At 44.7% G+C, this 12700-nt stretch overlaps 1 protein-coding gene across 3 annotated transcripts in view; it reads right to left on the bottom strand.

Annotated features, from left to right (window-relative positions):
• Positions 1-12700, bottom strand: part of ABL1 (ABL proto-oncogene 1, non-receptor tyrosine kinase) — an 84636-nt gene that overhangs the window by 20848 nt on the left and 51088 nt on the right. For 2 of the 3 annotated variants that reach the window (XM_064469131.1, XM_009514475.2), the window contains exons 2-3: positions 4667-4840; positions 3616-3911 (exon numbers count right to left, since the gene is read on the bottom strand). In XM_064469131.1, coding sequence (XP_064325201.1) covers positions 3616-3911; positions 4667-4840 — 470 coding nt within the window. Of the gene's footprint in view, positions 1-3615; positions 3912-4666; positions 4841-6876; positions 6981-12700 lie in introns of all 3 variants that reach the window. The other variant, XM_064469133.1, reaches the window with a different exon arrangement.

A 12700-nucleotide genomic window follows, 5' to 3' on the forward strand; every position in this document is an offset into this window, starting at 1 on the left:
TTTTGTTACAGATGGAGAAAGAAGCTAAATAAATGGCCAAAGGTTTCACAGCAAACCCATAGTAGGATGGGGAACAGAACCCAGGATCACCCTGTCCAGGCCACAGGACAACACTCCATGGCTTAACACACATGAAGTTTTCCGTTTCCATTAAAAAACCCCCACATCCACCCACTAAATGTGCTCATTCTGTAGGCATCGTTTTTTTAACCTCTCAGTGATTACATCTCAACACTGACTCCCAAAGGCCTTACTTCCCATCAGCACTACTGGAAATCAGAGTTATGCTGTGTTTAAAACTTCATCTGGAATTTGAAGCATGTATCACAAGAAGATGAAGCAAGGAGCAGCTATGAATGGCATGCTGCCGATGCAGCCCAGCAAGCCACATACACATTCTGACTATTCACTGCAACCTCCCTTCTCCGCTGGCCCCAATTACCAAGCCTTAATTCAAGCTACTTGCTGGATAATTTTCCCCGAGAAAACTGCCCAGTGCTGCTAACTGTACTCATACAGAGGTATCAGACTCAGCATTTCTGCACCGCGTGAGGTTACATAGGGACTCATGCAGTTTGCTTCCCATCTGTGTTGTTAACACAATACACAAAAATTGCCCAAATAATGTCAGTCAAACTCTAACATCGGTCCTGTTCCAAGGGGCTCTGCTTGCACAGGTTAGCTGCTCAGCTGCAGTTTCTGTCACCAGACCACATCTCTTTTTCCTGGCTAATGTTTATATGGGTGGTTAAACTGGCCCATGCTAACCTCCAGAGCATCCTTAACCTGATGCGATTCTCCCTCCCCAGTCAGCAGACAAAACTGAAGACCCACACACCCAAAAAAAAATCCATTAAGATCCATGATAAAGGAGCAAGTCTGCATCCAGTTCAGCCACGGGAGGCTCCAAGAGACTCAAGCAGGACATGCGTCCTGTGTCCTTAATGCTGAGGATAGCAGGATTTGAAGAACTGGCTGGACAACACTGTTTATTCAGTTGGGTTAACTCAATAGGAGGCTTTGCCTCAAGTACTCTCAAGTCAGGAAAACCAAGTCCTCTGTACCACGGAAGTGGTTTCCCAGATCACTAGCTGCACTGTGCCAGCCAAATCAAGAAAGGTCATTTCTAATGCCTTCCTTAAAAACAAAGCAAAAGCCACCAAAAAACATTAAAAGTTGGTCCGGAAGAATATGATGCATTAAACTGGAAAATAAAAAAAAACCCTGAGGAATTTTTTTTTTTTTTGTAAGGTTGTTGAATCCCAATGCATTCAGTGTGAATGGTGCTAAAATTAAGATATACACACCTCTCATTTTCTTCCTAGACCCTTTAATTTTCCCCAGGAAAAAACCTGGGCAAGGCTGCGCAATGCACAGCACACCTCCACACTGAGCAGCAGTTGCTCCACACACTCCTCTAATACCTCTTTCTCCCGATAGCGTATTCTCTTGGTCACAGGATATGATCCCACCAAAGCCATTCACCCTTATTGCAGCACCTGCAGATATTAAATTCCCTGGACAGGCTGAGTAATGATACAGCAGGCTGGGAAGGCCCCAGGTGCTCAGGGAGTTGAAGGTAAGAGCATTCCTCAGCAGAGCCATGCTCTGCTGCGAAGTGGGTAATAGAGTGCAACAAGAGCAGGTCAGAGCAGCAGACCTGCTCCAGCAGTCTCTGTTTCGCAGAGGGAAAAGCAGGGATATTCGTGTTTCTCTTCCCAGCTCCTCAGCTTTGACAGCCGGGGACAGGGTGCCGAAGAGCACAGCGTCCCCCAGGCCAGCAGCAGAGCTGGCAGCACACCTGCTGCTGAGCTGTAGCCATTCGCTGCCCAGCTCATTAACGCAAATCAAAACCCATGTGGTTTAACCCACCAGGCTGCAAACTGCAGCGCCTGATGCATGGACATGGCAAACTGCCCCTCCTGCAGGGATGCTGGCAATGGGGAGGACTGGGGCTACCTCTTCGCCTGCCCCTGTAAAAAGAGCCAAAGCCCAGGAGCCACAGCTCTCAGCCACCACCGCTTCTCAATTCTGTACTTCCAACCACCATCAGCTGCAGATCTGCTTTAGTGAATTGTGCTGACCTGCACCTTTTCTCAAAAACACCAATTCAAGCAACTTTGTGGAAAACGAACAGTTAACCTGGCTAATACAGACCTGAATGGATTATTGTAGCTCCGCAGAACTGTTTTTTGGGTTAAAAACAGCTCTGCTGGGATAAAAGTCTTCATGTGCCAAACCCTTTTACAGCTAAAATGGAGAACATGTGCTATCGCATCATGGATGCATGCTTATTTACACCAACTGAAGGAGGCCCGTGTTCAAAATGTTCACATGTGAACACTGCTCATCTGCCAGCATCGACGTGAATAGAAGGAACGTCAGCTACAGAGACAGGAGGAGGAATAATATTCCAGATTGCCATGTAGCCCTTCAAGTATGCTGCATGTCAGCATTTCACAATGCCGATTTTGACCACAGAGTGTGTCTACATGGGAAGAAAGAGGAAGAATCAAAGCGCCATAACTTGGAAATACATTGCCTTAAATAACATGGTCAGAACTGTCTAAATTAAAATCTCTTTGCTAAAGCAGACAAAAAAGTATTTCATTACTGAATAAAAGCTGTTCATCTTATTAGAGGTTTTAGAGTGATGAGTCTGATTAAATAGGAAACAGTATGTACTGGTGGTTCCCTATGTTTTCATACTAAAGATTTTGCTGTCAACACCGCTGTAAGAAGAATAAAGCTCTCGCAGAACAAAGGAAAATTGGCCATGGTGGGCCACTACTATTCTTGATTATTATTATTTTTTTAAAGTACTTTAATGGCACAGAATATGTCATCTACTAGATGCTGGCAAGAAGAGCCTCAGGAGCCATGCTCCAGACCCACACTTCAACTTCTGCACAGGATCTAAAGAGACGCTGCTTAAAACAGATTCATCAAAAAACAAGATTTTTCGGAAACCCAATGCCAGCAGAAATGTTTCCATGAAATTCAAAAGAAAAATCTGTGGAAAACTATGCTTTTATGCTAAGATTTCTCTGCAGCATCCACAAAGCACAGCGTTGCAACACTGCTATAGCACACAACGATCTACTGAAAAATACATAAATGAAGAAACTAGAGACTGGGCCCATATAAAGGTGAAAGTGCCTACCCGTCTCCAATGATCACGCTGAAATACTGTAGAGAAATCAAAACAGTAGTTTAAAATATTGCAGAATAGCTCAAAAAGCATTCTGTCCCTAATATTTACAGGATTATTAGCAACAGGCACTGACTTTTCTGATTTGGCAGTCAAAGAGATTATCTTTTGAACATGTGGGACAAGTATTCATCCTGGGAATCTCTTATTAATGATAGTATCTCCTACTTTAAAGTTTTCCACTACTGCAGTGTATTTACCTCACCAGAAGTCTGCTAAAGGAGTGAAACTATTTTGCCACGGCTGTGTCAGAATCTCACAATTTATTGTAACTACAGGTGATGGACATTGTGATGAGGGTTCAGAATTGCTCAATTCAGTTGCTACTACTTGACCCTGTGCAGTCAGTGGACAAAGCATACTGGCAAGGTTTTCCTTCATGGTTTGGATAGCCTGCAGCCTACCTTTCCGTCAGATGCAGTGTTTATTCTGTAGTGGTAGACCCTTCCTTCGTATCGCAGCGAAATAGACCTCTGTCCCGGACTGCTCTCACTCTCGCGCACAAGAAAGCTGCCGTTGATACCACTGCTCAGAAGGTACTCGGCAGCGTTACGTGAGACTGGTCCGTGGTACCAGGAATGCTTCTCCAAACTGTTCACTGGGGTGATGTAGTTGCTGGGCACCCAGCCTTGTCCATTCTTCGTTTGGGCCTCGCACCACTCCCCATTATGATTGTAGCCCAGGACACGGAGCTTTTCACCTTAGCACAAGAAGAAAATATATTTAGACATGGCAAACCTGGGAGCTGAGGACAAAGGTAGGTTCTTTCTGGATAACAGATCATTAAATTATCTCCTATAAGAATAGGTATCTGACTAAGCAGGGAGCATGTGTGTTTCTTTAAACTTGAGTGGACCCCTCAAAGCCTAATAAAGTCACATGCATGCTTCAGGAGTTTGTTTGGCTCTCGTGCAGTCCTGCACCAGCTCTGATAGCACTTGAGCTTAAAAAATGAATCCAGCAACTTTTATTTGAACTGAGTTGGCTCGATGGGGCCAGCAGAGAACAGGAGTGGATAAACTATTAAAAAAATAATTTCATTTAGCAAGGTAAGCAAATGTGACTTGGAATACATGTAAGGAACAGAAAGGCTGAGTAAGAAAATCCTATTATCTGTACAGTTGTTTTTCATACAGGCACTGTGTTTTGGAGAACTATAAAAACGATAGAGCCCAGCCTCTAAAATCAGCTTAGTTTAATTTCTCAGTTCAAATTCTTGCTCCTAATGGAGACCTTAGTTTTGGCAAAGTTTCTTGCCCAATGCAAAAACTTCAGACAGTTTTAACCTTTTAAAAGGTTATGACTTCGAGAAATATTTGTATTTGTTTAAGAAGAATTCCCACAGTAAAAAAAAAAATTCCATAGGGTTTAGTGTATAACTCAGTTATTCCACAGTGACTTTCTTTCCTCTGCCTTCCCACACAGTCCCGGTACCATTCTGCCCAGCCACCTTACCTTTAGTTATGCTGAGAGTGTTGTCCCCACTCGCCACAAAATCATACAGTGCAACAAAGAGATGGGGGTCATTTTCACTGGGACAGGACAGAAGGTTTTCCTTGGAGTTCCAGCGAGCTGCTTCACTCAGACCCTGGGGCTCAAAGTCTGACACTACCGGTCTCTGAAGGGCTTCTGGAGGAAGAGAGAGAGGGGAAAAAGCAGGTCATTTTTCCTGATAAAAGCCATCTGGTTAATCCACGCACTCCGATTTGCTAATTTGCATTGCTTCTTGACATGTGTACTCCTCATGTGTCAGAGGACAGATACGGACAGTTCTTTAATGCAGACCTCCTGCCACACAGGCAGGACATCCTCATGCCAGAGCTGTCCCCCAGCCTGCCCCGAGCCCCCAGCTCCTGCCTCCCACGGCACACAGGAGAGGGAAAGCCCCTCTCCCTCTCTCCAGTATATGCTGCTCACGTAGGCTGTTTGCTGCTTGTAAATCCTTTGGCTCATGCCTAACTGCTGGAATGGTTAGATCTGAAAACAAACCAAGACCTTTAAAAGGTAAATCCCTTAATTATCCTATAAATGAAATTGCCAGAACAGGCAGCACAGAAAGCCAGGCAGGGCAAGATTTATAAAACATGGTATTTAAGAATGAGATATGTACTTCTGTTCTCCACAGTATTTTTAATCATTTCTCTTCTTATTTGAGTACAAGGCTGGGGCTTTTTTTGTTGCCCTCTCTCCTGCCTGCTGGTCTTGAAACCAGAGCTCGGCAGCAAGCATATTTCACACAATGAGCTTTCTACATTTTTAGGAACCATGAGACATCTCCAGGAAAAGAGATTCCTGAAAATTGAGCTTCACAGGTGAGTAGAAACCAACTGCCAAAGTTCTTTGTACACTGCAGCACTTTAGGCATGTGATATTCAGTAAGTATCAGGCAAGTCCAAGTACATCAGGGGATTTTATTGCAGTCGCTCTGGCAAACCCTCCCCTCCGGACCTTGATTCAAGAGTCTGGGGTGGTGATGCTCCAGGTAGCTGTGTCCCCCCACTCTAACGTGCCCACCCCCCAGCTGTGCTGGCAGCCCCGCAGGTGACTGTGCAGGCATGAACCCAGGACAATAAGTTGTGAAAATATTGGGCTATTTTCCATCTGGATGAGTTCATTGAGCAAGGTCACAGCACTGCACACAAACCATCACGTCAGTGCAGCTATGGGGACAGGAAACACAGAACTATCCCGCCCAGCCCCTTGTGTCACAAAATTGCTCTTCATTACTCGGCATCAGTCCCCGCCTGCTCCCCCCAACTCACTGCTGAATCCTTTTTCTGCACTGGCAAATGCAGCAGGGCTTTGGAGGGAGAAATCCCAGGCCAAGTGTTTTCTACATTACCAGGTCACCTGGGAGCACAGTTCTCCCTTTGTACTTGTCATACTCACTCACACGGGGCTGTTATGTGGATGTAATCACACCAAAATATGCTTTTAACACTATTGCTTGTTTGGTCAGGAATCCGGTATAAGCTGCACCACTAAACCAGTGAAGAACTGATAAAATCAACACCAGAAAAAGTATGGAAGTCAAGTGTGGATTGTGACAGGTCCAAAACACATTTCCCAATGGGGAAATGCTAAAAAAACCAAATAAAACCAACCAAAACACCCCACCCCAAAAAAAACCCAACCAAAGAAAAAGCACCCAAAACACACCAACAAAAAATCCCCCAACCCTACAAATAATAACAAATCTCAGTATTTTCTAAGCTTTGGTGGTGAAAGTGCCACTATTCGCTCACAGGCAGTCTGGCATCCTTGATGTGTTGGTCAGATCACCACTGGTAAAGACTCTCTGGGTGATTGTTTATGGACACAAGTAATATTGGATTATTTGGAAAAAGTAATATCATATATGTGGGCAGAGAGCAAAACAGCAAATACACACACTGTTGGGCTTGTTTTCCTAGCCAAACTGTATCTGCAGGGAGATATATTTTTATAGTGAATGAGAGAAGTCAAACAATTCTGCTTTCTAAATGGTTCCACAGTCAGAAAAGGTGGTGGTGTGTTGGGTGGTTTTTTGAAGCACCTTGACATCCTTGCTTCTCCCTCCTGTTTCCCGCAGAATACTTTTTAATAGTCTGGGTTTGCTTCAAGAGGGACAATGAGAAAAGAAACAGAAAATCCACTTTCAGAAAATTAAGCTATAATCATTTTACCATGAAAACGCTTTGATCCTGTCAAGCCCATTAAGCTCCCTTATCAAACACAGGGCGCTGCAGTGACTGGAGATACTCCAAGGAGTTACACCATCAGTAAACACCTGGAACAGACAGACAGCAGAGAGCTGCAAGTAGCAGATACACAACCTCGGGAAGGAGCAACACCATGATGCTCTGCCCCAAATATGGTACAAACCAGTACATGCTGCATGGTGGGATGGACCGTAACCTCCGTTAGGAAGGAAAATGCCTCCCCCACGGGGGACTGATTCGACAGGAAGGCAGGAAATCCAAGGCAGGCTCCCCTCCAACTCCAGCACGATTGCAGCCCAGTGAAGGACAGCTCATGCACAGCCACGGAAGGGGATGCAGGAGGAAAGCCAAGCGCTCCACAAGAATCCCTCCCTCGTGCCCAGGCCATGGCGATGCTGGGACTGACTCATTACACACGGATGCCAAGGTATGCGCTTCGATTCAGACCATGAGACAACACTGTGTCAAACACTGAAAACACCCACAAGCTGCGGTGCGAAAGTCAAGGAAGGCTGGTTTTGCTTGATGACATTCCTACGAACACTGACTCAGTGATAACAGTCTGCAAACCCAACGACTGGCAAGAGCAAAGGCTGTTAAATAGATGTATTAGAATTTGCTAAGCTGGAAAACCACACAAGTCCCCCGGTGAATACATTGGATGCTATGCACAGATGGGCTCGTATCCTCTGTATCCTCCAAGTCGACTACCCCCTGCTCAGACGCTGGCACCCCGCCGGAGATGCACGCCGCGTGTGAACGCTGCTGCGCAGGACAGCACGGCAGGGAGATGCAAGACCCAACTCTCGGGTTGGGTTAGGGCTGGCATTTCCAGAAGGTAGGAAACCCGAGTTAAGCACTGGTGGGGAAAGCGGTGACTGAATGAAGCTTGAAAGGCAGCAAGAAAGGGACAACGAGGCTCCAAGTCAACACAGAGAAGAGCGTAAAGGAAAGAGCAGAGTTGTGGTGACCCGAGTGTAGCAGAAGCTTGATAGACCGTGACAAAACAACCCATTAAAGGTCTGGGCCCCAAGAGGAGGCTGTCAGCAGACTCAGGACACAAAACCGTGAAGCGAGAGAGCAGACAGGACATGTCCATCTGGGAGCCACATACAGCTGGCTGTCAGCAGTGCTTATCCCTCTGAGTTATTCCCTGGTAAATTTGCCCAGGCATTACGGTCTTCCAGAGCAGGAATTAGACATTGCTGTTCATACCTATAGAGGGTCTTTTTCAACACACTACAGCTTCTTCTCCTCATACTGCTGGTTTAAATGACAATTTTACAGTACTGCTGAGCTCTTCAATTGGCCAGACTCCTCCTAATGAATCAGCCCAGCTGCTATTCCTACAGGAGGGTATCCTGGCACAGCAATGGGGCAGGAAGCAAGCGTAATTCAATCTGTTATCTCTGCGCTGTGATTCCTTCCACGCATCTACTTTGTGTTCTGCTGCATCCCAGCAAGACTATAATTCATTACTTTGATCATACCGTTCTCTGGATGACACCTGGATTCCTGGGAGGAGACCCGAGGCAATGCTGTAATTCAGTTCTCCACTAACACCAACTAAATGACAACTCTTAATTAAAGCGGAGCAGGCTTCGAAATAAGAAAACAGCAGCTTTTATTTTGAGGCATTAGCTATAAGAATGTCTTTCATTTCCCCCTTCAATTAAATTTTTACCAGGAGATATTTATGTTTGCACACTAAAAGGTTTCATAAAGGGTAAGTATCTCCTGCTAATTACTGTTTATACGAAGAGATGAATCATTGTTAGGGACTGTGTAAGAAGTTCTCAGATATGAATGATTCTGGTCTAGACCAACGCATGCGAATTTCCTTAGTAATTTAAGGGAAGGGTTGGAAAACAGACAGAAGCACGGAATTACACTCAGCTCCTCCACAGCTGACTGTGGGGCAGTCCCGAGGGAAGGAAGAGACCTCCTGTCTCCCTACAAAACAAACATCCTGTGGTCTCACAAACTGTGCTGGCATTTTTTCCGCGAGGTTTTTAGAGCAAGGGAGCACAGAATACATCTAGTAATCTCTGTGGAGGTACAGCACATGCTGTCTAAAGCTTCTCCTTTCCCTACATTCCCCCTACTCTCCTTTTGCCCTGGAAGGAATGATGATAAATGGCAGATGATAAATGGCAGGCATGGATTCCCTACGCCTGATGGAATATGGATTTTTAAAAAAAAATAATCTGTAAATCAGATCATTCCAAAAAGAAGGAAGGTTTCGTGTTATTTCAGACTCACCCCTTTAGTGAGATTATGCTCAGCCTCTCTTGTCACCCACTCCACAGCACAGGCCATACAACCTTCTGCAGCAAAGGCTATCGCTGTCACTTTTGCTCTTAGGTGGTATTTGGAAAGTCCACATTCTTACAGCCAGCATGAGGATAAATGATCACTTTTTAAATATTGTGTATTTCTATACAGAGATGAGGAAGTGCAAAGATAGATCCAGCCTCTCTCAACCAGTCCCACTCCCCTTGTGCTACCCAGTGCTATTGCCAGTCTCCCCAGCTGTGCTACCCTATTTCCACCCCCAGCGAGGTGCCTTCGTCCCACAGGCAGGCTGCACCCCTTCTTGCATGGCCACCAGCAACCTCTGGCACTCTAAATACTGAAAACCAAGTCTGCTGAATGCAAACATGAGCGAACAAGGCCACCCATGGCTCCTGCTTCATTGCCCGTGCACAAACAGGCCCTCAGAGTCAACCGCAGTGTTTTATCTGGTCTAACACTAAGCACCAGTGGCTTCTCCACTCCTCCAAGAGATGATTCTGTCATCTTGGGGTTTTTTAGGGCTTTGTTTTGGTTGGTTTTTGAGGGGGTTTGTTTTCTTTTTTTTTTCTTTTTCCTTTCTGGAAAAGTTCACTCACATTATCCTGGAGGTTCCACTCAAGTTCATTCACTGTTTTTATCCCATCTTTAACGCACTAGTGACATAGTGAATACCATCTTTCTTCAGCCAGCTAATCACAGTTGTAGATGTATGGAGTGAAATAGTGGGTATGGCAGAAATTTGAAATTTATTCACAAATCTGCTACTAAACTGCTGCCTGACCCTAGATTATAACCTCTGGGAGAGGAAGGGGCAAGTAAGTAGATCCAAGTGGACGTCAATGACACGCATATTTCTGACAACTTTTACCTTTACAATTTCTGTTTTGGTTTCTTTACCAAGGGAGCCAAGGTTTGCCTGTTTCTGACACCTGGGGAGGGGAAGCACCAAGCAAGAATCAAAGAGATTTACTGTTGTATTTCCCTATTTTACTAAGCAGCCCCATACTGCTCAGGGAAGGACGAACACATCTGTGGATGATCAGTTTTAGATCTGAAGACAGTTACAGCTCTTCCTATGAAATTATAATCCTTTCCTCACCACAACCCATGGGAAATAGTAGCAAGCACCATCAGCCAGATTTTTTAATAAGGATGGGACAGGCGAGAACCGCTGGAGCAAGCACATAACTAGCAAGCCATCACAAAGCCAGAAATATATTTAAAAGCAAGAACACTACTGAGTGATGGTAGAGGAGAGGCCAAGAGGTGAGAAGCAGAAAATAGCCAAGGAAGAGAGGAAACAAACAGCAATGCCATCTTAATGCACTCACTCTTCCTAACATTGACTGAAGACCTGCCTGCTGATCCCAGCAACAGCGGGCAGGATGAGTCTCTGGCACTGCAGATGCGGGCCTGGCTCAATACATGCCCAAATGCCTAAAAAAGAAACTCTCCAGGAACGGGGCATTAGGCTACAGGTTGCTGCTCCTCCCCAGGCTCGACTACTCTAGCTGTAACAGGACACGAAAAAAAAAAAAAAAAAAAAAAAAAGAGGGAATCTGACAGCTGGCAGGGCAGAAATCATTTCAGTTAGAAAACAAAGGACTTTACTGGTGTCTCCAAGGCAGTTTTTAAACTTTACAGAGAACACTGACAGGTTTTAAACAAGGCTTTCTGCCTTTCAGTGGTAGGGCAAGCCCAAAAAGGCAGCAAGACTATTTCAGCCCCTATTTGGGACATGGACACGTTCTGTTTTCCAGATCAGATTGGCAGCAGTGCTTGCTGTGCCTCTTCCCTTCTACTCTTTACCCTTTCTTGGTGTGAAGTGGGTGAGGAATTATTCAGTTTGGCAAAGCCAGAAAGGAGAAAGCAGATGACAGAAATACAGATCCCTCACATTTTAAAATAATATTTAATAGTGGGAATAGAAACAAGGGCAAAAAAAAATGGCCAGCTCAAACATCAAAACGAAATCTCAGTAATCACTAGAACCGCTTTAAAAATATTTTTGATCAAGTTAAGAAAAGGTCTCAACTTCTTCAGCGAGCAGGCAAGCCTGCCTGGACACAGCAAAGCACACAGCAGTGGGATGTAGCACCTGCCATCTCCCCACATCACCACAAAGAGGACTCTACAAACAATCCTCCCTCCTGCAAACTGTTGGAGCATAAAAGCCTTTCAGAAGAGGACCACCAGGAAATAAAATCCCATTTCTGATTATTGGTCAAAACACATGTACACTTACAGATGTGCCTGACTAAATCAGCCTTATATCAAACCCGACCTCAATACAATATTTTCAAGAGTTGTGTTTAAAAATACAACAAACAGATTTGATTTTGTTGCATTCCCCTGCTATTCATCAACCAAACACTGTCATGTTTTTGTTAACACACAAAAACCAAACTAAGAAACTGATTTAGGTAAAACTTAATCTATCCTCTTGGCTGTAACTGGCTTTCCATGCAACTAATAGACCGTTCATCCTTTAAGAAGTTGTGTTTATGGTTTCATAGTCTACTATAGTAAAGAAACTTTCAGCTTTCCCCTCATGTCCTCAACAGCTTCCCGTACAACTAAGATAACAAGAGCAGAGTTAAATCCTCCAATTGTATCACCATCATCTCCTTAATCCTTTCAGAAGCTTCAGCGAGGCTGTGGGATGCACATGGGAACGGACTGGCCATCACACACTGCTCACAGGGATCAAGGAGCAATGGTCCCTAGTTTCTGACCCTTGGCACAGACCTGCCCCCTTCTCACGAACTGCCAAGCTTAAGTGGTTTCTATCAAAATTAACAAATCCAGATGTAGAAACTTGTTACCTTCTTAAGGGTAATGCAAGCAAATGTTTTTCACTTGTGCCCTTAGAGTACAGGGGTTTGGGGCAAGCCACCACTTCTCTTTGGAAGAGTCCTCAACAGTGCTTTCAACATCACAATAATTTTCATTAGAAAGCTGCCACGTGGGGACCTTCAGCTTTAGAAAGGAAAAACAAAAAATCCTACTTTTTTAAAACTTCCCTCCCATGAGTATAGATTCTCACTTCTCACCCTGCTCTGCAAGAGATCCACAGTGGATTAGGGTGGGTCCTGGGCCACCTATGTCCTAACCGACTGTCAGAGCACTAAGATTGCAGTTGCCACATTTGTTCACCTTTAACTTGCCGCTTGGATGCTGGCTTCAGTTCTGAAGAGAGAGCTGAGCTGAGAAATTAGACTGAGCTACTTTGATAGAAGATCGTTTAGAAGTTGTTTCAATGCTCATTTCCCATCCCATCATAAAAAATAAATATGCAACCACAGTCTCAGGGAAGCAGAAGGTGGAAATACCACAATATTATCGTGTCAATGAACATATTCTTAACTTGACACTGCCTATATGGCAAAGTCAATGGATGCTCTAACCTTATTATGTAACTGCATTGCAAATTGGGGAGGGGGGGAGTGGTTGTAACACACACAAAAGAGAAAACTTGCAAAAACAGTCAGGG

The sequence above is a fragment of the Phalacrocorax carbo genome, chromosome 18 (assembly GCF_963921805.1).
Source record: "Phalacrocorax carbo chromosome 18, bPhaCar2.1, whole genome shotgun sequence".
In the NCBI taxonomy this organism is placed as follows: Eukaryota; Metazoa; Chordata; class Aves; order Suliformes; family Phalacrocoracidae; genus Phalacrocorax; species Phalacrocorax carbo.